The sequence below is a fragment of the Truncatella angustata genome (genome assembly GCF_020726525.1).
Source record: "Truncatella angustata strain MPI-SDFR-AT-0073 chromosome Unknown BKA67scaffold_1, whole genome shotgun sequence".
Taxonomy (NCBI): Eukaryota; Fungi; Ascomycota; class Sordariomycetes; order Amphisphaeriales; family Sporocadaceae; genus Truncatella; species Truncatella angustata.
Window position 1 is genome coordinate 6413870 of NW_025763381.1, and position 22900 is coordinate 6436769.

At 50.1% G+C, this 22900-nt stretch overlaps 7 protein-coding genes across 7 annotated transcripts; 5 read left to right on the forward strand and 2 right to left on the reverse strand.

The window, feature by feature from the left end:
* Positions 1 to 766: 766 nt before the first annotated feature.
* Positions 767 to 2359, forward strand: BKA67DRAFT_509214 (general substrate transporter; the record flags this gene model as incomplete). Its single annotated transcript, XM_046097224.1, has 1 exon — positions 767 to 2359. One exon carries the CDS (start codon positions 767 to 769, stop codon positions 2357 to 2359), a length of 1593 nt encoding a protein of 530 aa, XP_045964970.1.
* Positions 2360 to 4196: 1837 nt separating this feature from the next.
* On the forward strand, positions 4197 to 5494 carry BKA67DRAFT_530923 (uncharacterized protein; the record flags this gene model as incomplete). Its single annotated transcript, XM_046099309.1, has 4 exons — positions 4197 to 4721; positions 4781 to 4862; positions 4928 to 5034; positions 5096 to 5494. 4 exons carry the CDS (start codon positions 4197 to 4199, stop codon positions 5492 to 5494), a joined length of 1113 nt encoding a protein of 370 aa, XP_045964971.1.
* Positions 5495 to 5828: 334 nt separating this feature from the next.
* On the reverse strand, positions 5829 to 6656 carry BKA67DRAFT_530924 (DNA-directed RNA polymerase III, subunit Rpc31; the record flags this gene model as incomplete). The annotated part of the gene is made up of 1 exon (XM_046099310.1): positions 5829 to 6656. One exon carries the CDS (start codon positions 6654 to 6656, stop codon positions 5829 to 5831), a length of 828 nt encoding a protein of 275 aa, XP_045964972.1.
* A 297-nt stretch (positions 6657 to 6953) lies between these two features.
* Positions 6954 to 8860, forward strand: BKA67DRAFT_549353 (uncharacterized protein). The gene is made up of 3 exons (XM_046101577.1): positions 6954 to 7410; positions 7486 to 8555; positions 8608 to 8860. Exons 1-2 carry the CDS (start codon positions 7266 to 7268, stop codon positions 8430 to 8432), a joined length of 1092 nt encoding a protein of 363 aa, XP_045964973.1. The 5' UTR covers positions 6954 to 7265; the 3' UTR covers positions 8433 to 8555; positions 8608 to 8860.
* Positions 8861 to 9112: 252 nt separating this feature from the next.
* BKA67DRAFT_510002 (uncharacterized protein) lies at positions 9113 to 11966 on the reverse strand (the record flags this gene model as incomplete). The annotated part of the gene is made up of 6 exons (XM_046097287.1): positions 9113 to 9460; positions 9559 to 10437; positions 10490 to 10795; positions 10855 to 11038; positions 11095 to 11262; positions 11320 to 11966. The coding sequence occupies 6 exons, from the start codon at positions 11964 to 11966 to the stop codon at positions 9113 to 9115; spliced, it is 2532 nt and encodes an 843-aa protein (XP_045964974.1).
* A 4239-nt stretch (positions 11967 to 16205) lies between these two features.
* On the forward strand, positions 16206 to 18307 carry BKA67DRAFT_653998 (uncharacterized protein; the record flags this gene model as incomplete). Its single annotated transcript, XM_046106483.1, has 4 exons — positions 16206 to 16314; positions 16374 to 16701; positions 16764 to 16920; positions 16973 to 18307. 4 exons carry the CDS (start codon positions 16206 to 16208, stop codon positions 18305 to 18307), a joined length of 1929 nt encoding a protein of 642 aa, XP_045964975.1.
* A 2614-nt stretch (positions 18308 to 20921) lies between these two features.
* Positions 20922 to 22895, forward strand: BKA67DRAFT_530928 (major facilitator superfamily domain-containing protein; the record flags this gene model as incomplete). Its single annotated transcript, XM_046099311.1, has 5 exons — positions 20922 to 21149; positions 21208 to 21324; positions 21383 to 21493; positions 21729 to 22252; positions 22337 to 22895. 5 exons carry the CDS (start codon positions 20922 to 20924, stop codon positions 22893 to 22895), a joined length of 1539 nt encoding a protein of 512 aa, XP_045964976.1.
* Positions 22896 to 22900: the final 5 nt, after the last annotated feature.

The window sequence follows — 22900 nt, forward strand, 5'->3', positions numbered from 1 at the left end:
TTGTGATCTAGTCTAATTAGATGGACGTTTGCCTCCAAACATGGTCCGTTATGAGTACACTTGAACACTTTACGATCTGAGCGGAAGAGGTACCAACTACCGCCGGGATTTGTTATGAAGCTGAAGAAACCAACCCGATGACAGAGTTCAATCGCCCTGGAGGTAGTTCGACGCCATGCCACAGAGTGCCTAACGTGACCAGCGTGGTGCTCTGTAGTCCCCTCAGGTTAGGTCCTTTTGTTGGTCACACCATGCTCTCCACTTCCCCGCAAAACTTTTGCCTTCCAGAGCGATCTCCCCACGTCACCAGTGCTCGTTCGAAAGTTTATTGATAGCTTGTGCATTAGGTCTAGGTCACATAGGGATGCCAAGACCGTCTGGAAGTCCCTGTGCGTTCGGGCAAAGGCGAGTCTGTAAACGCGCGATTGCTTTTGTGCCCTCATGTCAGTGTTTTCCCGTGACATTGTCTGCCTCGTATATATGTGTTGGAATGCGTCGCTGCACAGAACATGTACATATTACTCCTGACGAACACCAGCATATGTAGGGCACCGCTCGAGATACCCAGCACGACCAGTGCTGTAATCTTGCGTCATTAATTTTACTTTTTCCTCCTCTTCTTCTTCTCTTCTTCTTTTCTTCTTCTTCTTGTTTTCTTCTGAAGATAACCAAAATGGCCAAACCAGTGGTTGATAAAGTCGCCGACGGTGATACCGTGCAGCTGCCCCAGGACTCCATGAGGAAGATGTCGACCACCGCAGAAGCCATGGACATTCTCGCCGACGCCCAAAAGGCTACACTTGTCGAACACGAGATGGGCCTTCTACAGAGTCTCAAGGTGTATCGCAAAGGGGCTCTCTGGTCTTTGGCACTGTCGACAGCGATTATTATGGAAGGATTCGACCTGATCTTGATAAATAGTCTTTTTGGTTTTCCCTCATTCCAGAGAAAATTTGGTGTTCTTCAACCGGACGGGACTTATGACTTGACTGCCGCGTGGCAAACCGGACTTGCCAACGGTGTCCTGGTGGGACAGATCGTGGGTCTGTTCATCAACGGCATCGTGGCTGACAGATATGGGTACCGGAAGACCATGGCCACGGCGCTGGTGGGCGTGGTGGCTTTCATCTTCATCATTTTCTTTGCTCCCAACATTCAGACGCTTTTGGTCGGAGAGATTCTAATTGGGATCCCATTCGGCATTTTCCAGGCCACCGCCTGTACGTATGCCTCAGAGGTTTGTCCCACTCAGCTTCGAGCATATTTGACGACATATATCAATCTATGCTGGGTGATCGGACAGATCATCGCATCGGGTGTTCTCAAAGCATTGGTCGACAAGACTGACGAATGGGGTTACCGGATCCCGTTTGCCCTACAGTGGATTTGGCCGGTCCCGATTCTCATTGCAGTCGCTCTTGCTCCTGAATCGCCTTGGTGGCTTGCTCGACATGGTCGTATACAGGATGCGAGGAAGTCGGTGGTCCGCCTGACCAACACAAGCGCCCACCCGAACTTCAATGTGGACCACGCTGTCGCGATGATGGTGTATACCGACAACGTGGAGAAGGCAGTGTCAGCAGGTACCCACTATACCGACTGCTTCAAAGGGACCGACTTACGCCGCACCGAAATTGTCTGCGGCGCCTGGGCATGTCAGGTCCTCTGCGGTTCGGCGTTTTCAGGGTACTCGAGCTATTTCTTCCAGCAAGCCGGTCTCGACGCCAGCGACTCGTTCAGCTTAACCCTTGGGCAGTACTGCATTGGCGCTGTCGGCGTTTTCACATCCTGGTTTCTCATGGGATGGTTCGGCCGTCGTACTTTGTATCTTTACGGGTTGGCAGCCATGGCAGTGTTTCTTGCAATAATCGGATTTGTCGGTCTCGCCGGAAGATCAAACACGGGTGCGCAGTGGTCGATCGGCGCGATGATTTTGATCTTCACGTTCGTCTATGACAGCACTGTCGGCCCAATCTGCTACGCCGTGGTGTCGGAGATACCATCTACCCGCCTCAAGACCAAATCGGTGGCCCTGGCGAGAAATTCGTACAACATTACAGGGATTGTCAACAATATCATCACGCCCAGGATGCTCAATCCTACGGCATGGAATTGGGGAGCAAAGTCCGGGTTCTTCTGGGCAGGCTCGTGCGTCCTGTGCTTCGTTTGGGCATACTTCCGTCTTCCTGAACCAAAGGGCCGTACGTACTCCGAACTTGACATCCTCTTCGAGACAAAAATATCGGCAAGGAAATTCAAATCGGCCGCCGTGGATGGCTTCAGCGGAAATGGCCGAGAGCATCGAGATACCAGTCCGCTCGGTAAAGTCGAAGGTGTCGAGGCCGAGAAGATCTCGTAGTTATTCCATAGAATATTTGACATATTCCGTGTCATATCGAGGAATGGCTTTTCAAGAAAAGTGAAGAATAGAAAGTTAAATCCATGTTTATTCGACATAGAAATGGTTGAATAAATGTAGCTGCGCAAGTGGCAGAAACGGCCTTTGTCATAAAGGACCCAAAGCTTTAATTACTCTTGCGGCCAAAAGCCTGCCCCCAATAACATGTAATATTTACTCCACATCCATCATTCGCTTATCGCAGGTCTCTGAGCATCAAAGTTTCACTCGAGACCGTTATCCCGCCGATCCTCGTCCGTCCTCCCGGGATGACCAAGAACGGGTGCTCGTAGTGTTTCAGGTCCCGAATCAGGTCTAATACCGCGTCCGAGAAACATCCGGACGGAGCCTGCAGATGTATTCTGCTTCTCAGTACGGGCGTTGCCTCAGAACGGACAGCTCATTCTCGAATTTGCGACGGCGCGTTCGCCACTGTCGGCGACGCCTGCCAGAATTGAGTTCGATCAAATCAGAATGGTAAGACTGAAGGAAATGAAGCTGATGCTGATAGAGGCGATGCTAATAGCAGAAACCTCGGCCATGAGGAGGCCTCTCCCGGTCGTGCTCCTCCTGAGAGAGTGAGAGAGATTGCGTGATCGTAAAGAGCGTGTCCATGTGTGAAGATTGAGCGACTCTGAGAGCTCTCTTCGTAACACTAAACGGTATTACCGAAATATCACCAACGCGAATCCCACACTCTAGCACTTACGCCAACGTTATAGTTTGTGCTTAATTATCAGTACATGTGAAGAATACCACACATGTGTTGATGCGCTTAAGCAAACACCACAACCTAACCTATGCAGGTAATGTAGAGATTCAATGACTGGAGCGAACTTTAGGTACCGAGCCATGACTTCTCATCATCATTCAATTCCATGGCATTGCAATGTCGAATCTCAATACAAATGTTTCGGCAGGTCCCACTCTTGATATGCGTATCCAGGTACCTTGAATGAGGACGAGTACTACGGAAACTGCCCGATTGGAGCTTTGAATAGACAGTACAGCAAATTCCACTGTCATCCAGCCTCCGTATTGATTGAACAGCAAGTGATTTTTAATCCGCCTGTGGTGGCTACCAGAATGGTGGAAGGTGGTCAGCGCCCCTCACTTAGATGTCACACCGAAAGGATAGCAAGGCCCATAAAGTATATTACTGGGTGCTCACAGACCACCAACTGCACCATGCATCATCCCACGAGCTCGGGAAGTAACAAGAAGTGAGCTACATTCAGTTTATCCGCTGGTGGAGTTAAAGAGTTATGGTGGCTTGCAAATGTGGGCCTTAAGGATTGCCTTGGTTGGTTTTCGTATCACGAGCAATCATACCTTTCTGCGCGGAGTATCTGTTCTCCCCTGGATGCCCGGCGCAATTCGATTGCAGCAGCAAGCCACCCCGGGTGCGAAGAGGTGGAAGGGTAGTTAATGCTGGCGATGGACCCAGTCCGAGAGCCGACAAACTATGTCGATTATGGGCAGTTTCCGGAGTCAAAGCGGGCCGTCAAGTTTTCTCGTTCCCTATACAGTAGTACGGCGGCCACATTATGTCCCTGTGGATTTCAAACAGGGACCCACTTGGCAACTGAAAGTTACGCCGAATGGGGCAAACCAAGGGCCGATGGGTTGTTGAATACTAATGCTCCGATCAGGGCATCATACTTTGTAAACAAGCATTGAAGAATGGTTTAATTCAGTATATAATGGGAGGCAAATCCAGTACGTTCTTGGAGCATCCAGCAGCAGATCCAGCGCACAGAAAATTCCTAGTACCAATTCAACTTCTAACTCGACCGCCATGTCTCACAATATTCTCATTACCGGTGGTTCTGGCTACCTTGGTGGCGACCTTCTCGCCCGTCTAAAGACCACAAACTTGCCCTCGTACGGCAAGCTGTTCGCGCTAGTCCGAACAGATGAGCAGGCACAGAAGGTAAAGCAGCACTACGGTGCGGAACCTCTGCAATTTGACGCCTACGACGAGGCCGCAGTGCAAAGGGGGGTGATTGACAACGACATCTCGGTTGTCTTCCACCTCATCGACGCTCTGAACTTCACCTCCCAAGTTTTCTTCATAAAGGCGCTTGGAGAGGTGAAGAAACGCACCGGTCGTGACGTACATTTCCTCCATGTGGGTTCACTTTCCACCGGCCTCGAAGATCCAGGCCAAGTAGCTTTTCAGACTGACCTGCTGCAGACAACCGGCGCGAAGCTCTTCTCGTCGCATGCGGGGGCGCCCACGGACCAGCCACTGTACGACTCGGATACAAATCTTTATAAGATCCAGAAGGGGCAGAAGTCGCATATCCCCCTCGTGAATGTTGTGGGTATACACTCGTCCTCAACTGGGGTTTATCCGACTAATGTGGTCTAAATGACCAGGCTGTGCAAACCAACAATACTGTCATCGAGCAATCAGAAGCTCTCGGTGTCAACTCTTACATTTTTGCCCCATGCATCGTCTGTAAGTCGGCCCACATGATCCAAGTTCGGCCAAGGAATTATCTCATTGACGGGTACCACATGCAGACGGAGAGAGTGCCGGCTTCGGCAATGCCATCTCCATCCAGACCGTGGCTATCGTCAAGGCCGCGAAGGCAGCCCGGCGCGTGTACAGGACAGACGAAGGCAGACCGGTACGAGACCAAAGCTCCCGTCGAAGCCACACCAATACCTGATTACTGACCACTCGACTAGACTTGGCCGGTGTGCCACATCAACGACAACACCACGCTCTACATCGCCATCCTAGAGGCCATCCTCTCCGGGTCCAGCCCCGATCACGGTCGAAATGGCTATTACCTGGCCGCCTCTGGATCCGTGGCGTGGGACGACCTCTACGACGCCTTCTCCGCTACGCTGACCAAGCGCGGCGTGGTCGAGGACGCGAGGGTCGAGCTGGCAGATGAGTCGGCCATCAGCAAGATGGCTCAAGGGCTGGGCTACCCACCCGAGCTGGTCGCCTTTGCGCTGGGAGGAAAGTGCACGTTTGTCGCCAAGCACGGGGAGAAGGTGGGTTGGAAGCCAGAATACCCACCTGAGCATATTTTGGAAGATGCGGAACGGGAGGTTGACGTAATTCTGGCCAACATCTAACCAGAGACGTAATCATGCACGGTCGCGGCTCTGCGCAATGTTATGTTCTTTTGCGGCGAGCAGGTATGAAAGGGCATACAGTCATTGTAGCTCAAAATTCAATGTTCCTAGACGATCTCAGTGCCCATTTGGTGAATCCGGAAGGACCACAATTCATTGCCGGACGTTTTCTTGCGTTTTCCCCAGTCAGAGCACGCAATGTGAGCTGGAAAAGAGTTAGAATTTAGAAAGGGTATCATTCCTCATTATGCTTGCTCGGACCGTGACTTGCCGGAAAGAGCAGAGCGAACCTTCTAAACGCCGAACCAATGCGCGAGACAGATGTACAACTGCCCTAGTATTCACCACCGTCGCCACCCCCGTCGTCTCCTTCGTCGTCGTCGCCATTTTCAAAGTACTGCTCGGCGTCGTAATCTCCACCATCCTCGTCTTCCTCGAAGTCGTCGTCTGGGTCCTCCAACTCACCCTCCTCGTCTTCCTCTTCATCGGCTGCATCCTCGTTCTCCCCGCCCATGGCCGCTTCCTCTATACGGCGTCTACGCTCCTCGTCGGTCTCTGGCCGCTTGCGCATACCGTCGTCATCCTCGTCATCGGGAAGGTTGTCGGCAGCCACGGACTTGCGCTTGGTCGCTTTGGCCAAGGCGTCCTTGGCGGGCCCACCGTCCTTGCCGTCCAATGTTGGCCATAGTTCCTCGGGGAACAGGTCGTGATTCCAGTCACGTCCTCTCAGATAGGGCATGGGGCGGGTTTCGGAGACGAACTGGTGGGTGAACATGGGCACAGCGGTGAAAGGGTCGATGGTGGCCCGGCTGTTGATGCCATAGCGCTCGTTGACCTGCTCCTGGCCGTAGGTCTTGGCGATGGGATCGGATATACTGGCGCCGACAGCCTCGGTGGCGAGGTGCTTATGTGTGTAGAGAGGTGAGTTGTGGAAGTCGCGACGGAACTTGACGAAGTATCGCACGGACCGGCTCTCGGAGGGGGTGAGAGGAAAGCTGGCGGCCAGGGGAGGTCGGTAGGTCTTTGGATAGGTCTCCTGGGGTTGGTTCGAGACTGTGGTCGGGTCGTAGTCCCACGGAAGGCCGGACGCTCCTCCTTTGCCGCCTCGAGCACCACCTCGGCCGCCTCTCCCTCCGCCTCTACCTCCGCCTCGTGATGCCATTGGGCACTATGACATGCGATGTGAAGTGCGCAGGGACTGGTTCAAGGCACAGCAGAGCAACGTTTCGGGTCGAGACTGAGGGTGCAAAAGATGGCGCGCAGAGAGATGACCAAGTTTGGGATGATTCACATGCCGGGGGGAGGGAGATGTCGCAAAGTTTCCCGGGGCGGGCGGAACACTTTTTTCAGCGGGGCACACAAGAAACAGCGGCGCAATTCCGGGCGCGGGACCCCCTAGCAGAGAGCACTAAAATGTACACGTACATACCCCGCGATTTATCAAAAGAGTGCTCCCAGGCGGCAGACCACTCTGGGTAACCCAACCTTGGGTGAGATTTATCTAAGGTTAGGTTACTGCACTGTACCTAAGCTAATGTGCTGTAGGTTAGAGTAACTTAAGTAGTCCTTGTTGACCAACCTACGGTTGGCAGGCAGCTCCCTGACGCAGCTCCCCGACGCAGCTCCCGCGCTCCGATCCTCCCACGTTTGTGACTATATTATACTAAAGCTACCACATACATAGGTACTGTGCTGTAAGCAAGTCTCTGTCCATTGATCCTGCTCCTGATCCCTCGTGCAATACCACTCGGCTGCCAAACGCCCACAACCCATGTCGAGAGTTGCCGTCAAGATGAACGATACCGTTCCAATCACAGGCGTGGATGCTCTGGACCAGCATCTTGACCAGCTCGTCGCAGATCCCACCCTGCCATCTCAGGTGAAGCTCTTTGACGATGTCACACTTCAACTGACAGGTACGTCTTCTCTTGCACTGTAGACAGATGTTCCAGGTCATCCATTCCCACCACTAACCCCACGTATGCAACTAGATGTCAACATCCTGCCGCTCATCCCGCGACTCCTCCCCAAGATCACCGAGATACTCAAACAATACCAACAAGACCCTGCTATCATCTGCGAGCTGGCCATCAAGCTGCTTGGTCCCCTCACTTTCACCCAAGTCATGTCGCTGGCTTCCGAAGATGCCATCCTACAAGCCCTTCGATCTCCCGCCCCTTCGGCAAACCTCCTCGCCATGGCTGTACTCGACAAGGCCTCCAAAACTCCTGGCGAAGCAGCTATACTCGCCACCATGAAGAACACCATCCTCGGTTTCGTCACACAATGGCTCAGCGCCCCCCAGGTCGAGGTCGGCGAGAGAGGCTCCAGGGTGCTGGGCAACCTGCTCGACGTCGACTGCACTACACGGCCCGAGCACGGAGTATCTCTGAACGGCCAAGAGATCGTCACCCGGAAACCTCCCGGCCAGGGCCTGATGTGGCGGAGGGTCTTCCAAGACAGAGATATCTACGGCACCATCCTCTCTCTGTCTGGCGCCGGGCCTCACCACGACGCAGAAGGCGGCCAGAGCAGCCACCAGCTCACCCTCGCGCAGGGCCGTCTCTTCAGGGTCGTGCCGCGCCTGGCTGCGCTCAACTTGGGTGCCGTCACCAGAACCGAGTTCCCGGACCTAAATCAGCGTGTTTCCCATGTTGAGACCGACGAGGGTCTGCTCCAGTTCACAGCCCTACGAATGATTGATAAGGATGACCTCCTCATGCACTTGACCCTGGTTGATTTCTTCGAGACTCTGGTCAGCATCCAGCGCGTTACCCCTTTCTCCACGTATAAGATGGAGACTCTCAAGAAACTCCTGCTGGATGCAACCGGAAATGATGCTGCGGTGAAGGACGCAATCCTAACCCTGCCCGACCGTACGGTGCCAGAAGAAGCTGGAGATTTGCGCACGTTTATTGGCAGTCTCCTCCGGCCATGATGGACCGCAGAGCTCAAGAAATGCACAAGCACATTTGGTAGGGTACACCAGCTCTCATCCAGCTCGAAATACAGAACGTCCGGACACGGGGCGATGATATCTGAAAACATGACGATGATGCAGGTGAGCAGTCCCTGTTTTTCGTTCAACTGCATCCATTCTTATCTGATACCAGTTCAGCGTAGCCTGAGACGTTGTCATGACCACCAACCTGAACACGCCGCGAAAGCTTACAAATGAGCAGTGGTGGATGGTATGGAGTGATGGCGCGGGAATACAAGGCCGTACCTAGTCTAGTCTAAGGTGTATTGGACTGGCCAATGACTTGCACGTTCACCCAATCTGAGGCCCATCCTGGGGCATTTGCTTATTATTATATAAATACCAAGTACTTAATACTGAAGGTGGCTATATTGAACAAAAACTATATTGCTTGTCAAAGTGATGCAGCCAACTGTTCGCTGTTTCCATGAATGGAAAGTAAATACTCAGAATGCTATATAAGAGAAAAAGAAAAGAAAAAGGAAGGGGGGGAAAAAAAGGAGGAAAAAAGAAAAGGAAAAGAAACGAAGAAAAGGAACTGCCTCATGGTACTGATACGTATCCACCCACAAAAGAAAACTGAACGACAGGCAACGGAACATATGCCCAACTATTGAAACACTCTGCAACCGGAATCCCTAGAAATAGCTCCTCATGGCGTCTTGGTAACCAGGACCACCCTTGAGGTCCTTCTCGAAATTGCCTAGAACATCGAGGAACTGGATGATGTGCTTCATGCCCAGCGGCTCGCCACGGTTCACGGCCAGAGCCTGGGCGGTGCGGATCGTGTTCTTGATCTGCCGGCCATTCAAGTCATGACGAGCCAGGGTATTATAGTCCTCCTCGGTGAAGCTCGTGATCGGTATCTCCTGCAGACTGCGTACGCGCTCGACGAAGATCTTGAAGATGGCCTTCTTCGCCTTGGTGTCGAGTTCGTCGTATCGTAGTGCGATGTGGATACGGGACTGGAAGGCGTCGTCGAACGTCTACGGGAAATTGAGTCAGCCATGACAGTCCATAACTGCGGAGATTTACAGGAGAAGGTTTGGAAGGCCCGCCCTTTGGAAGACGTATTAGTGCTCACCTCGACGCGGTTCGTAGTTAGGAAAAGGATGCCCTGATAGTACTCCAACTGTCGTAGAAATATGCTGACAAGGGCATTGCGATGGATATCGTGCATATTTCGCTTCTCAAGGAACACATCCGCCTCGTCCAATAGTAGGATGGCGCCCCACGCATGGCATATATCAAGGACTCTCTGCAATTCGCCCTCCAGCAGTCGCGAGTCCGTGCCGAGATCTCCAGCAGAGACGTTGTATAGCGGGCATTTGAGCAACTCGCTGATTCCTTCGGCCGTCAAAGTCTTGCCAGTTCCGGGCGGGCCGTGGAGCACGAAGACCAAGCCCTTGCCCTTGCCCTGGATGACATCGTCGATGCTCTCAGCGGCATGGTACTTGTGTGACTCGACGAGCGCTCTTACTATGTCCTTCGTCTTTGGTTCAAGCACAAGCGAGTCATAGGCCGAGTCGTTCCATGAGATTTCCTTGACACCGCTCACAGACAGCTCGAGCCAAAGCTTTTCGGCGAACGCAAAGCCCAGCACGACGGGTGAAGCGATGAGGTATTCCTCTTCCCCAAAGTCCCGGGTAACTGCGTTCTTATCGTCGTTTTCGTCGCTGGTCTCACCCGTGTTCAACGTATCGTCATCTCTACCCGAAAGGCCTTCTAACGAATCTTTGTCGTTGCTGGTGAGATCGTCCTTCGAGATGCGTACCATGCTAACATTCCCATCTTTGTCTTTGATGGCCTTTGTAACGTACTTGGCCCGGTCTTCGTCGTCGATCAGAGCCTTGCCGCCATCGGCGGCCTCGTCATCAGAGTCAGAGCCGCAACAGCCGCCTTCTTCATCGCTGTCGTCGAAATCTTCTAGAAGATCGTGATCTTTGGGGCGCACAAGGGAGACCTAAGATCTGAGCACAATGAAGTAACATTGAATATAGGTCGAGAGGACTTACGGGATAGTTTGGATTGGTGCGACGATGTGTGCTTGGATCAACCATGATTCGGCCGTTGATGTTGACTTTGATGACCGCCTTCTTCTTTTTGTAGTATGCGAGGCCTTTATGGCTTTTGTAATGAGAGCCGGCAAGACTCACAAACTTCTTTCCGCGCTCGATGAGGTCCTTGCGTACTTGGGCTTCGTTGCTGTGATATTTGAGCGGGTAGCAGTTCAGACTGGTGATTTTCCGAGCGCCTCGGAAGTCTGAGATCTCTTCGGCCATACTGCCATATCCAAATTGCTTGCCATCGTACTCAAAATACTGAACATATGTTAGCTTATTCACTCAACAACCGAAGCGCATAATAAAGGGCTGATTACCTTGCCTTCCACGTAGAAAAAGTCTCCCTTGAGCATACTAGAGTGCTTGTTGGCCATCTCCACCTTGAACATTCGAGGTTCATCAGCGCAACCATAAGTGGTAGTGTAGGCAAGAGTGTTGGGCTTCCACAGAGCCCAACATAGATCAAACGTAATGAGACCATTCTCGAGCAGAGGATATAAGCTGTGCATGAGTCAGTGAGACGCAACGAGACAAATCGTGATCCCTCTTGTATTTACCTCTTTTTGACCTGAGCATAGTCTTCATCAAGATACTTTATGAGGATGCGGAGATGGCGACGTTTTTGATCAATCCACTTTTGTATCTTCTTTCGCTCCTTCTTGTCCTTACCTTCGGGTTCAAGGTCCTTCAGATTAGTCATGTGCTCGCGAAGGTCCTCAAGATAACTTCAGTAAAGTGTTAGCAAGGTTCATGTAAGAGTATCAGGAATTATGTGGACTGACAGGAAAAGCATGTTGGGGTCCAGCTTGGGGGTATCTTCAACCAATGTGAGACCTTTTGTGGTGCCTATAATATCGCGCAAGGCTTCGCGGAGCTGCTTGCTCTTGATGTCGACCACCGTGGCTTTGTACTTGCCCTCCCAGTCAAAAGTACGGCGTACATGGAACAAATATTCGTTATAGCGTGAATTCGTGCTGGTCTGCGCCGTGTCCTGGAGCTTGAAGTTGTGAATCGTTGAGTCCCAGACCTGATCAACACGCTTATACTCCAACCGAGGCTGGCCCTTCTTAACTCCCCCTTCAGCTTTAGTGTTGGGGTTCCTGCGAAGCCCCAACGAATTTTCTTCGTCGGCATCTTCATCGCCCAAACTGCTACCATTTGAATTCCTTCTTGTGGTGCTGTCAAGGCGGCCGCTTCTATGTGTGTTTAAAGTGTTGCGAGCTTTGTAGTTATCGTTGCGTGGGGATCCGAGGTTTTGGCCTACGCCCAGGCAATTGTTGAGATTGCCCAAAGAAACTGCTTGTATAGCATTTGCATTTAGGCCAACTGGGTTACTGAACTGCAAAGCTGGGTTGCCGGATAAGTACGGGTTTCCTAATGGTACACCACCCAGACTTCCCAAGCCGAGGCCGACGGTTTGATTGCGCATCAGCTCCTGGACTTGACGCGTGACAAGCTGGAGTTGCTGTTGTAGAAGGCCAACATCCTTGTCCGTCTTATCTTTTTTATCTTTAACAGCATTAGTCGTGTTGTGCGTCTCGGCGTCAGAGTCATCAGTGTCCGTATTGGTCTCTGCAGACTTGGTCCGCTTCTTGCCAGGCTTGCCCAGCTTTTTTGCTTTCCCTTTGCGTGGACTAGATCGAGATTTCACATCCCTCAAGTCTGAGCCTGACTCTGATAGTTCCTCAGATGACGACTCGCAGTTCGACTCCTCACTGCTTGTTGACTTATCATCGATGATCAAAACCTTCCTGCCCTTTTTTGACTTGGATTTGCACTTCTTGCCCGAAGACTTGGAGTTGCTTGTCTTCTTCCCATCCGAATCCTTAGTAGCCTTACTTTTTTTCTTCTTCTCCGCAGCGGGTGAAGAGGAACCAGAAGACTCAGCAGTCGGAACTTTAGCATCATCGGTGTTCTTGGCGATACCACTCTTCCGAAGCGCAGCAAGATCGCCAAGAAGGTCTTGATCGGGAGATGCCAGGTCCCTAATGATGGTTGATGCCATGATATCCGTGGCGATAACAGTCAATCTATGGAAAAGGAGGGAAGAGAGGTGAAGTTGTGGGGAACCAATGAGTTGAGGGTGTCAGCGCAACCTCAACTTTAGTGCTGTGGCGTGGGACAAACGTTGCTGACACGAACTCAAGACTAACATAATGCATTAGTAGAGCTCTTCGATCAGAGTGATCTCGACGTGTGAAGACTTAACTTCCACAGCAATGGAAGATTACTTGATATAAATGACGAAGTTTTGCTTTGTTTGACATCGCGTCTGCATTGCTTACTTTTTAAATTTAAAAAAAAAAATTTCTTACTTGACCAAAGTAAGAAATGTGCTTGCTTACCGAAAACCACTGGTTGACCCTTCGACTTTGAGAATGCGGCCGTAAAGGGAGCCTCAACAACCACAGCCTATTCGCAATGTCTTTTGCTCAGAAATGACTGGTCAGCAATCAGCTACCCACTGTCACAATTAGAAATAAGAACAATGAATTGCTGAAATCCGGTGGATGATTTATAATGTTGATGGAGACCTCTCTGACATGGTACAAGATAACGTGAGTGATTTCGGATATGCCAGTACTGATGCCTTGAAGCGACTGTGCCAATTCTTGTGTCCACTGTTTGTCTAGCGAGGCAATTTCATCCAAGAAGTGTGGGAGTGCAGGTGTGAGATACCGATGGCGACTGGCCATACCCCGCAGTCCAGGGACGGGATTACATGAGTGTTTCAACCGGTGAAGGAAGTATTAGGATAACAGAAATTTGTCGGATGTTGAGGTAAAGAATATTACATACCTTTGGTGCTTGTTGCAGTATGATGAGAAAGAACAATAGCTGGTCCTAAACTTTTTTTTGGCCCTTTCCCCCTTGTTTAAAAGGCGAAGATCGTAGACCCTGGTTACGGATACAAAAGCTGGGAGTTCCGCTCGACTTTCTGATCGTTTGGCCCTTGGAAAAGCAGGGTCTCAACGAATTATATGCGTTCGGTGTGAATGATGTGGCGGCGGATTCTGCAGGCAGGTAAGGCTAACTCGAAGCAATATGTATCATCTTAACCCCAAGCAAAATCTCAAGGTTCATGCATGAGTGTTACCGGAGCTCGATGACAGCAGGCATTGCCTGCAGCCTGATAATAGACGTTGCAATGTATACGTGTTAAGTCACTAAAATAAGCCTGTGAAAGACAAGTCTCCATTTTTGTACTTAGACGAGATGTCTGAAGCCATGTACTATTTGCTTGTGCACATTCCCCATCTTCCACTAACGTTAGTATAATTCCCACCATCCAGTCATGCCGGAGTTGCTTGGAGCTTTGATAATTGAGCGCAACAGCAGTAGCGAATCAGACGGATTTCCGCTAGACCCATTCTCCATAAAGGGCTAGTTAGATAGAATAATACCCTTTCTAACCCAGGTGGTGAGCTTTGTGATGCCCTAACAATCGATTTCAATATACTTTCATGGCATGACATGTCTTACCGGGATACATTGTGACCCAACTTCTATGCATAGGCCCGTTGGTTAAATTGCGTTTCTGTCTAATCTGGTTATGGTGTTGAAGTTTACACCTTTCTTGGTTGCGGTTGCGGTTGTGATAATTTTATTGAGAGGCATTCATATTTCTCGTTCCAGATGTCGGTGGGCACAAGGCTGAGGAGTCTCTTCGGCAACAAATTGTCCCATGAAAGAGACGGACTAAGGATGGCCGATAGGAAAATGTTGGTTCTCAAAGTTGATTGAAGGGATACTGGGGTGCAGGTTTGACAGGCTTCCTTCTGGAGATGGGATCGACCGGCAACCAGCACCCGGGGTTGTAACGCAGCTTTTTGCAGCATCCTATATACGAAGAGCCGCTTCCACACAGGGATTGCAGGTGTGCCAGTGTTACGAGTTCGTCCTGTCAACCACCATTCAGCTAAAATTCTGTGAGTTAAGCACGGCTACCTGCAGCCTAACAGCTCAAGTTGCACATTCTTCGATGATCTCAAGGTCTAGGTAGGTATTTGGCGAAATTGCTCTGTAGGTACGTAGCTACAGCCCCACTCGCGGCAGGGGCCCGCAACTTGGCCCAAGATATTTGCGAAAGCATCAACCAATAATGCAGTCAGCCTTGAATAATCATGATCAATTGGATCCGAGGTGTTGGCGAACCGACATATTTTCTTTACTGGAGTTTAATGATCAAGTGATGCGAAATGAGTTGAATGGTGCTGAACTGAGTTCAATCATGAGTGTACAACATCTGTTCGACTCAAGACGATGCATGCTCTCAGCTGCAAAGTGTCACCTGTCGAGTCTTCTGGGGTATTAAATAACCAACGAAGCTCTCCCATGCCGTGAACAGACTGTTTTGGATACTATGCACCGTGTCGTGCATGATAAGCGCCTTGCGTACTCGGTACTTTCACTTGGAAGGCAGACAAAACGAACCTATCATACGAAGCCCGCCTCACTAACAAAGTCGGTCAAGACGTGCATAAACAACGAGCTCCCACGTCCGGCGCCGGGACACGGGAAGTTGCACACTAACACAGCCAGAGAGCGGGATCTGGAACGTTGAGGAACTCATTACGATACGATCCAGGTGAGATGCATCCGACCTGGAGTACACGGCATTGTCGGAGCACCAGCGTAGTTGATCACACCAGACGTCCTCTCCAGTACTCTCCAAGTTTAAGAGGGAGCCTGCCTAATCACGCCCAGACGGCAAAAATCGCTATCATGGTTTAGTGTAAGGCCTGGCAGAACGAGGTCAGGAAGCAAGTCGCAGAATATTCGCTGCTCATGGAAGATGATAGACGTGAATCTGAGGAGAAACTGATATTTTGAAAACGCCACGAAGTCTTGCGCTACTGTAATTTCCCCGTGCCTTCAATTTCGATAAACTGAGACTCACACATATATAAGCTAGCAACAGCGATGCAACATCACGGCAGCCCATATTATTTTCTCCATAATTCTACAAATCTGTTTCAGCCAGAGGTCTACATAGTCTATAGGTCGTAACGGCAAACGATGAAACAAATGCGAGGAAAAGATCGCCAGGAACATGGAAGGTTTCGTCTAACCTGAAGAATTGGTTTGGATGATACGCTATCAAGATGTGGTGAGTAATCACTCATTTTGCAATAGCGCCATAACTGAGCCGCTACCCCGGCCAGCCTGGCACCCTGGAGCTTGAGCTTCGATAGCTCCCCACTGACAATACCAAGTAACCTAGTTATCCACCGTAGCTGTTAAGTTAGTAGCGATTGCATTAGGAATACGTCATGCCATTGCGCCAGCACCCGACTAAGTAATTTTTGATCCAAGCTATGAACCTCACAAGCTAAAACAGGTTATGGGATACGCGGAGTTGATGCAAAGTGGGGTGCAACGAGCTTGCAACTGAGTTTACGAGACGAAAAGGGCCATTGCGATTGAAGTAGATTTCTTCCCGCACATTTCACAGGTTTCCCCCACCGTGTTATCTACCGTACAGTACTCAGAGCTGTAGATCACGCTCAATTGGCGTGAACCATTCGTCAAGAGGCTGCTTGTTGTAGACCGACAATCGCGACCTGCTTGAAGAACGCGCCGACGTGACTGCGCCTCGTCGACAAAACCCCGTACTCGAGACCCAAGCACAGCTAGATATCGGTATATACCGCACAGGGCCCGAAAGATGGCACGAGGAAACGGTAGCAGGTTCAGCTTTGCGCGATTGCTTGGTTGGAACCGACATCCGCACCATGAGGGCAACTGGAGTAGTCTTCATGAGTCTCGCCGAAGATGTGAGCATCCTATAGCCCTTGACAACTGCCCCTACCAATGTATTAATCGGTTATTGAAGTATTGCCAATTCACGGGGACTCTCACATCGAATCTGCTATTCCTGCCGCCGAAGTCACCAAAGTCGCATTGCGTTTGCGCTATCTGATAGAAGAGAGTGTTCCATGCGAGCTAGAGGAAGACCAGATTACCCGTCCCCACAGCAAGGTCATCACCAAGAACGTTGTGCGGGCTGCAAAAGAGGCAGGTGGTGCTGAGTACAAGGCATGTGTGGTCTATTGTCTTCTCGTTGTAAAACGTTGGTTCAAGCACCAGGGTATTGTCGAGTTATGGGACGCCGACCTGCACGATCTCCGGGCTACGGCTTGCGAGGTGATTGCGAAGCAGATGTAAGTGCTTATTTTGGACAACTGGCGTGTGTTTAACTACGCGCGTGCTAACCCCTGGTCAGAATCGAAGCTGAGGAGGACATGGGCTACCTCATGCACTCTGTTCTCTTGAAGCGCTACTCCATTGTTGTTGACGAAGAGGACACACCACCTGTTAATGTCATCGAGAAAGCTGTCGACCTCCACGCGCTTCGCGTCATTGGCGCATCAGGCTACCAGGTAATGCTTCCCGTGGTTGTGCTAAGTGATGTGTTCTGACGAAGCAATGCAGAGATGTATCAGCTACCTCTGGAAGGGATGGCTAGTCCAAGATGAGGACGACCCTGCTAGTTTTGTTGATTATAAGGGTCGAGACGATACGCGACTTTGGCCTCATCTTGACCCCGATCGTATGCGAGCACCAATGCACCAAAATGCAGCCCAGTTAATCATTTCTGTCATATACTTGGCCTTGTACACTGGTGCTATCAACACCATCAACCCTAGTGGTGATCTCGATTTTGTTGAGATTCTACTCTACATCTTCACTTGTGGCTTCATATTTGACGAGGTCACGAAATTCTGGAAAGCCGGCTATCACATTATTGGATTCTGGAATGTCTTCAATGGTTGCCTCTATTCGCTCCTGATAGTCTCTTTCGTCATGCGCATCGTTGCATTCAGCCATCCGTGGGGTGATGGAGGAGACAGCGATTCGAGACAGCATTTCAATCAACTGAGCTACAGCTTTCTTGCATTCGCTGCTCCTCTGTTCTGGGCACGCTTGTTGCTCTACCTCGATACGTTCAGGTTCTTTGGGGCTATGCTTGTAGTACTCAAGGTCATGATGAAGGAATCCGTCATTTTCTTTGCATTGCTAATTGTCCTCATTATCGGATTTCTACAGGCTTTCATCGGTCTAGATTTTGCAGACGATATGGCAGCTGATGATTCACTTTTCATCATCCAGGCTATGGCCAACGCAATCATGCAAAGTCCCGATTTCAGTGGCTTCGAACGGTTCAGTCCGCCTTTCGGGATTATTTTATACTATCTCTTTACATTTGTCGTCATGGTAATTCTCCTCAATATCCTCATTGCTCTTTACAACAGCGCCTATGAGGATATCTACGAGAACTCAGACGATGAATTTCTCGCCCTCTTTTCGCAGAAGACGATGCAGTTCGTTCGGGCACCTGATGAGAATGTATACATTGCGCCGTTCAATCTGATCGAAGCATTTCTTCTCGTCTTACCTTTTGAATGGTGGATGCCGAAACAGCAATACGAACGTCTAAACGATATCGTTATGGCTATTATTTACTCGCCTATCTTGCTCATCGCCGCTATCTTTGAGGTGCAGACTGCCAAGGACATCCGCCAGAATCGCTCGAGGGGCGACGAAGATGATGACACTGTCGAGGAATGGGAGCAGATGTCCAACCAAGTGGACTTCGAAGGCGAGGGCTGGACCAAGAAGGTAGCTGAAAGCAAAGCCAACGTCGAGGAAGAGCCAGCTGTTCTTGAAGTTCAAAAGCTGAGAGAAGAAGTTAACAAACTAAAAGAGTTATTGGAGGGTGTGGCCAAGGCTTTAGAGAAGAAAGAGAATGGTGAAAGCCTGATTTGAAACGGTCGGTAGATTCTAGCCTTTCTATCATTGAACCCGCGATAAGGGCTGTCCGGCGCGGAAGGCAGCCGTTATTTAGTGATGAAAGGCACTGAAATTGTATCAGTCAAGTACACGATCAGGAGAATCGTGGTTTACGGTAAGGTGGTGTGGAATTGACAATTTGGAGCCCGGTCCTGGAGTTAGTAGTGGTACGTCAAAAATATTTTAACATTATGTTGCCCCATTAGTCAACGTGCATATTTTACTGCTGGCTTGCGCTTATGTTCCATCCCCTCAAGGCATCATGAAATCTTCGGGCAACAGTTGGGTAGAACTTAGGGAAGCTTCGAACGGATGATGACCGTTCAACACGACTCTTCGTGAAATTTGCACACAGAGACAAGCCTTCCCTGCCGTTGCAGCAAAAGTGGTAGGCGAAGATGAACGCCGTCTCAATACGGATAGAATCACAACGCAATTGGTTATTTGAAGCTGTGGCAAGGACATTGGAGTCAATAATCCCCAGGGGCACGATATCTCCCGTTTATTCATTTTCAAATTGAATATCAGCAATAGGCGGCTGTCGATATACGTCGTCCATGATGGCGAGGAAACAATTTAGACGACCGGTGAGGTCTAGCAAGTGGGCGAGACCCCTCACAGAGCCCCCTTTGTATACCTGAGAGCGAATCTAGAGCCCTCAAACCCCAATCAAGACATTGCCAACGTTGAGGAAGTCACAGGTGTGTACTGATTTTGCCAGAAGTAGGCACAGATGCATTAAAATTACTCTCCTGCCGGACGAGAAACTCTCCAATGAGCACTGAGGTCAAACTCCTCTTGTACAAATATACCGCAACCACTAATACTACGTCGCATATCGTAACCCTCCGAACACAATGTACGAAATGAGTGAAGAGCATCAACGTTCGAGAATGCTGTAGAATAGTATCGTTACTTAAGCCATGAAGTTCTTCTTAGGCGGCTGGACAACACCACCACCACCACGCATTTCCAAGGGGTTGACCTGCGACAATTATTGAGTATTCTCGGATGTTCGGCACGTTTCACCAATGATATGGATGCAGCTGTCTTAGGTCATCATATTCCTATGTCAATCCTACTCAGTTACAGCCGAGGACTAGCGGTTTCGTTATTGTGCTCCTGGTAAAGTTACGAGTATTGCTAAGCTTTTGGCTTTACGCTATAATCATCTCAAGTTTGGCCCGAAGCACATTGGATAACGGTGCTGCTAATCTTCATTCGTGTAGCTTTTCGGGTGTCGCGGTTTTTATGGCGTTGATAGTTCCTATAGTAATGCCAAATAGTGGTCTGCTTGAAGGCGCCGATCCTCCGGATCCGTAATTTCGCCCAACGTATCCAATGGCCCTTGAAATTCCCAAGCGAGCACAAGCCCAATACATGCAGGGAGAACTCATGGTCGAGCAAGAATCAATAATCTGTGCTAATTCACTCATCGGGCAGTATGGAGTAACTTTGTAAACAAAGCCTAAGGTTGTCTCGAAATCCAGCTGATGAAGTTGGTGCTGGCGCCTGGGGTTAGGGCGTGCGGGGACAAGTGAATCCCCAACTCATCCCCAACTCTTGGCTGAGGATCGTCTGCATCATGATCCTCCCAGGTTAGCGCATCAAGTATTCTAGTCGCCGGCCATTGATGATGCAACACCAAGATCCTTGCTCGATTTGCCGGATGGCACCAAGTTCGCGTTGACATCAGACGGCTTCAACTCATCGTTGTCTTGAATGCTCTACAGAACATGGTGGTTGTCAGAGATAAAGCGCTTCGTTTTCGCAGCTTCTAGGTATACTTGGCGTTGTCTTTACTCAAATTATGTCCTGGTGCCGGTACTCGGTCGGGAATTCATGATATGATGCTGGTACTGGTACTCTGCACTACAAGTACCCCCGGTAGCCGTTTGGCGCCGTTTCCCCAGCTCCATCCTGGACTCTAGCTCGTTTCCCCAAAGCTATATGGGGACAAACGGACATTTTCAACATTTGCAATAGCGACAGCCAGTCAGTCATAAGCCTAACCTAGGCGAGTGCTTATTGAACAAGGGGTTGTTCATACTGGGATATGCAAATGATGCTACAGCAGAACTCCTATGGCACAAAATGGTAGAATGCGGCTGGTCACGATGGCTCTCGTGGCTGAATGCAGGCCTATTCCAGGGCTTCGTATCCTCCGCACTGCTCTGAACTCCTACTTGACTCGTAGGGTGTTTGGTTGGATGCATCCATTTCCCCGGGCAAGGTTCTTACTCGCCAGATTCGTTTGTCCACTACTTTCACGCACTACTTTGCCTAGTCTCAAGAGAGGTTGTCGCCAACACGGTGTATCGTCCCAATCAAGACCCTGGTAACCACCAGAAAGGCTTACCAGGAGAAGCATATCGTTTACTAGATGTGATCGTCAACTGATGAGCAATACCCCGCACAAGTTGACATCGATAAGACATGGGTCCAAGGTCTGCATGTTGACTAGTGTGGGCAAGGTTAGGATTTCTTAAAAGACACATGCGGTCCTTGATCATCTCTCTTGACAGGCTCTCATCCTTCGTGCTCGAGTGATTTTAAGCCAGCTTGGATTCTTGTAGACTCGCACGCAAAGATGGCCAGTAATCAGGCCACTACTGGTGCCTTTGATGGCACCGGTGACTACAACGAGCACAATTCGAACATGCATCCGCCTCACCACGGTATGTCCGCTGGCAAATACTTAGCAACTCGTGTGAGCACATTGAAGCCCGTGATGGCAAAAGCACCCAACCCGATCAAATTGCTCCGAATGCTAGACCGCCATCACTGGGGATTCTTCCTCGTGGCTTTCTTTGCCTGGGTAAGGAAATCTCGTGTACTTGAACAGGCTAACGATGAAACTAATCATACTGCAACAGACTTGGGACGCGTTCGACTTTTTTACCGTTTCCTTGACAGTCAGTAGTCTCGCGGCGACTTTCAAAGCAAGCAAACCGGACATCACCAATACCGACATCACATGGGGAATCACGCTTGTACGTCACCCAGACTTGACCATATTTCAATGTCACTGTTGCTAATGCAAGCCATTAGGTGCTGATGTTCCGATCTGTTGGCTCCATTATTTTCGGTGTCGCAGCGGATCGTTATGGGCGCAAGTGGCCATTTATTATCAACAATATTTTGTTCATTGTGTTGGAACTTGTAAGTGTTGTCACATTAGTTGTAAATACCAAGAATACCAAGAATACCAAGCTTTCGCGGCTGCTTCTTGGATTTTGGGTGCATCGTCTGCCTGAAAAGGCTCGGGAGCCAAGGCGGCCATAGGGCCTTGGCTGCAGGCCAGCCCGCCTGGGCAAGCACCACTATCTCATCCAAACTCATGTGGAGAAATCAATGAGACAAAATCCGTACAGCAATTCACTAACACGCGGGTTAGGGCACTGGTTTCTGTAATACTTACGAGCAGTTCCTAGCGTGTCGCGCACTGTTTGGCATTGCTATGGGTGGCTTATATGGCAATGCGGCAGCAACTGCTTTAGAAGATCTCCCCGTTGAGACACGTGGATTGATGAGTGGTATCCTACAGCAAGGCTATGCTTTTGGCTATCTGCTCGCCGCCGCTTTCGCACGCGGCCTTGTTAACACTACTCCTCACGCATGGCGGCCTTTATTCTGGTTCGGTGCCTGCCCGCCCATACTCATCATCATTTGGCGATTGTGTCTTGGCGAGACCAACACCTATATGCACCACCAAGAGTTGCGCCAGACTGAAGGAGGGAGTATCGGGAAAACCTTCCTTGCAGAAGGCAAGATCGCCATCAAACGTCATTGGCTTCTACTTACTTACCTCGTCTTGTTGATGGCTGGGTTCAACTTTATGTCTCACGGTTCTCAAGATCTGTACCCGACAATGCTTCAAAACCAATTCAACTTCACCGCAGACGAGGTTACAGTCACTCAGTAAGTACAGCTCCCCTTCTGTATCCCTTCATTGTAACATATGAGCATCTACAAAAAGGCACCCTTATTGATGCAGTCCCGCAGAGTCGTTGCCAACCTTGGCGCAATTCTTGGTGGTACAGTGGTTGGCTTTTCCTCGCAGATTTTTGGTCGCCGCATCAGCATCATAGTGATGTGCATTATCGGTGGGGCCTTACTCTATCCATACACCTTTGTATCGAATCACGGCATCATTGCTGCCGCCTTCTTCCAGCAGTTTTGCGTTCAGGGCGCATGGGGTGTCATTCCTATCCATCTGATGGAGTTGTCACCTGGAGCTTTCAGGACCTTCGTCGTCGGTACTAGTTATCAGTTGGGTAATTTGGTCTCCTCAGCCAGTTCAACTATTGAATCAACTATTGGCGAGCGATTTCCTCTGCCTCCAAAGGGCGAGACTAAGCGCTACAACTACGGCAAGGTTATCTGTATCTTCATGGGCTGTGTCTACGCGTATGTGATCCTATTGACCTTCATTGGTCCGGAGCATTTGAGTCGCTCTTTCGATGCAGCTCTGGATGCCGATCTGGAAGAAGCAACTGTGGCGACCACGCATCGGCACGGCAAGCCGCATGCCGAGCACGACGAAGAGAAAGGTACAGCCTAGAATCT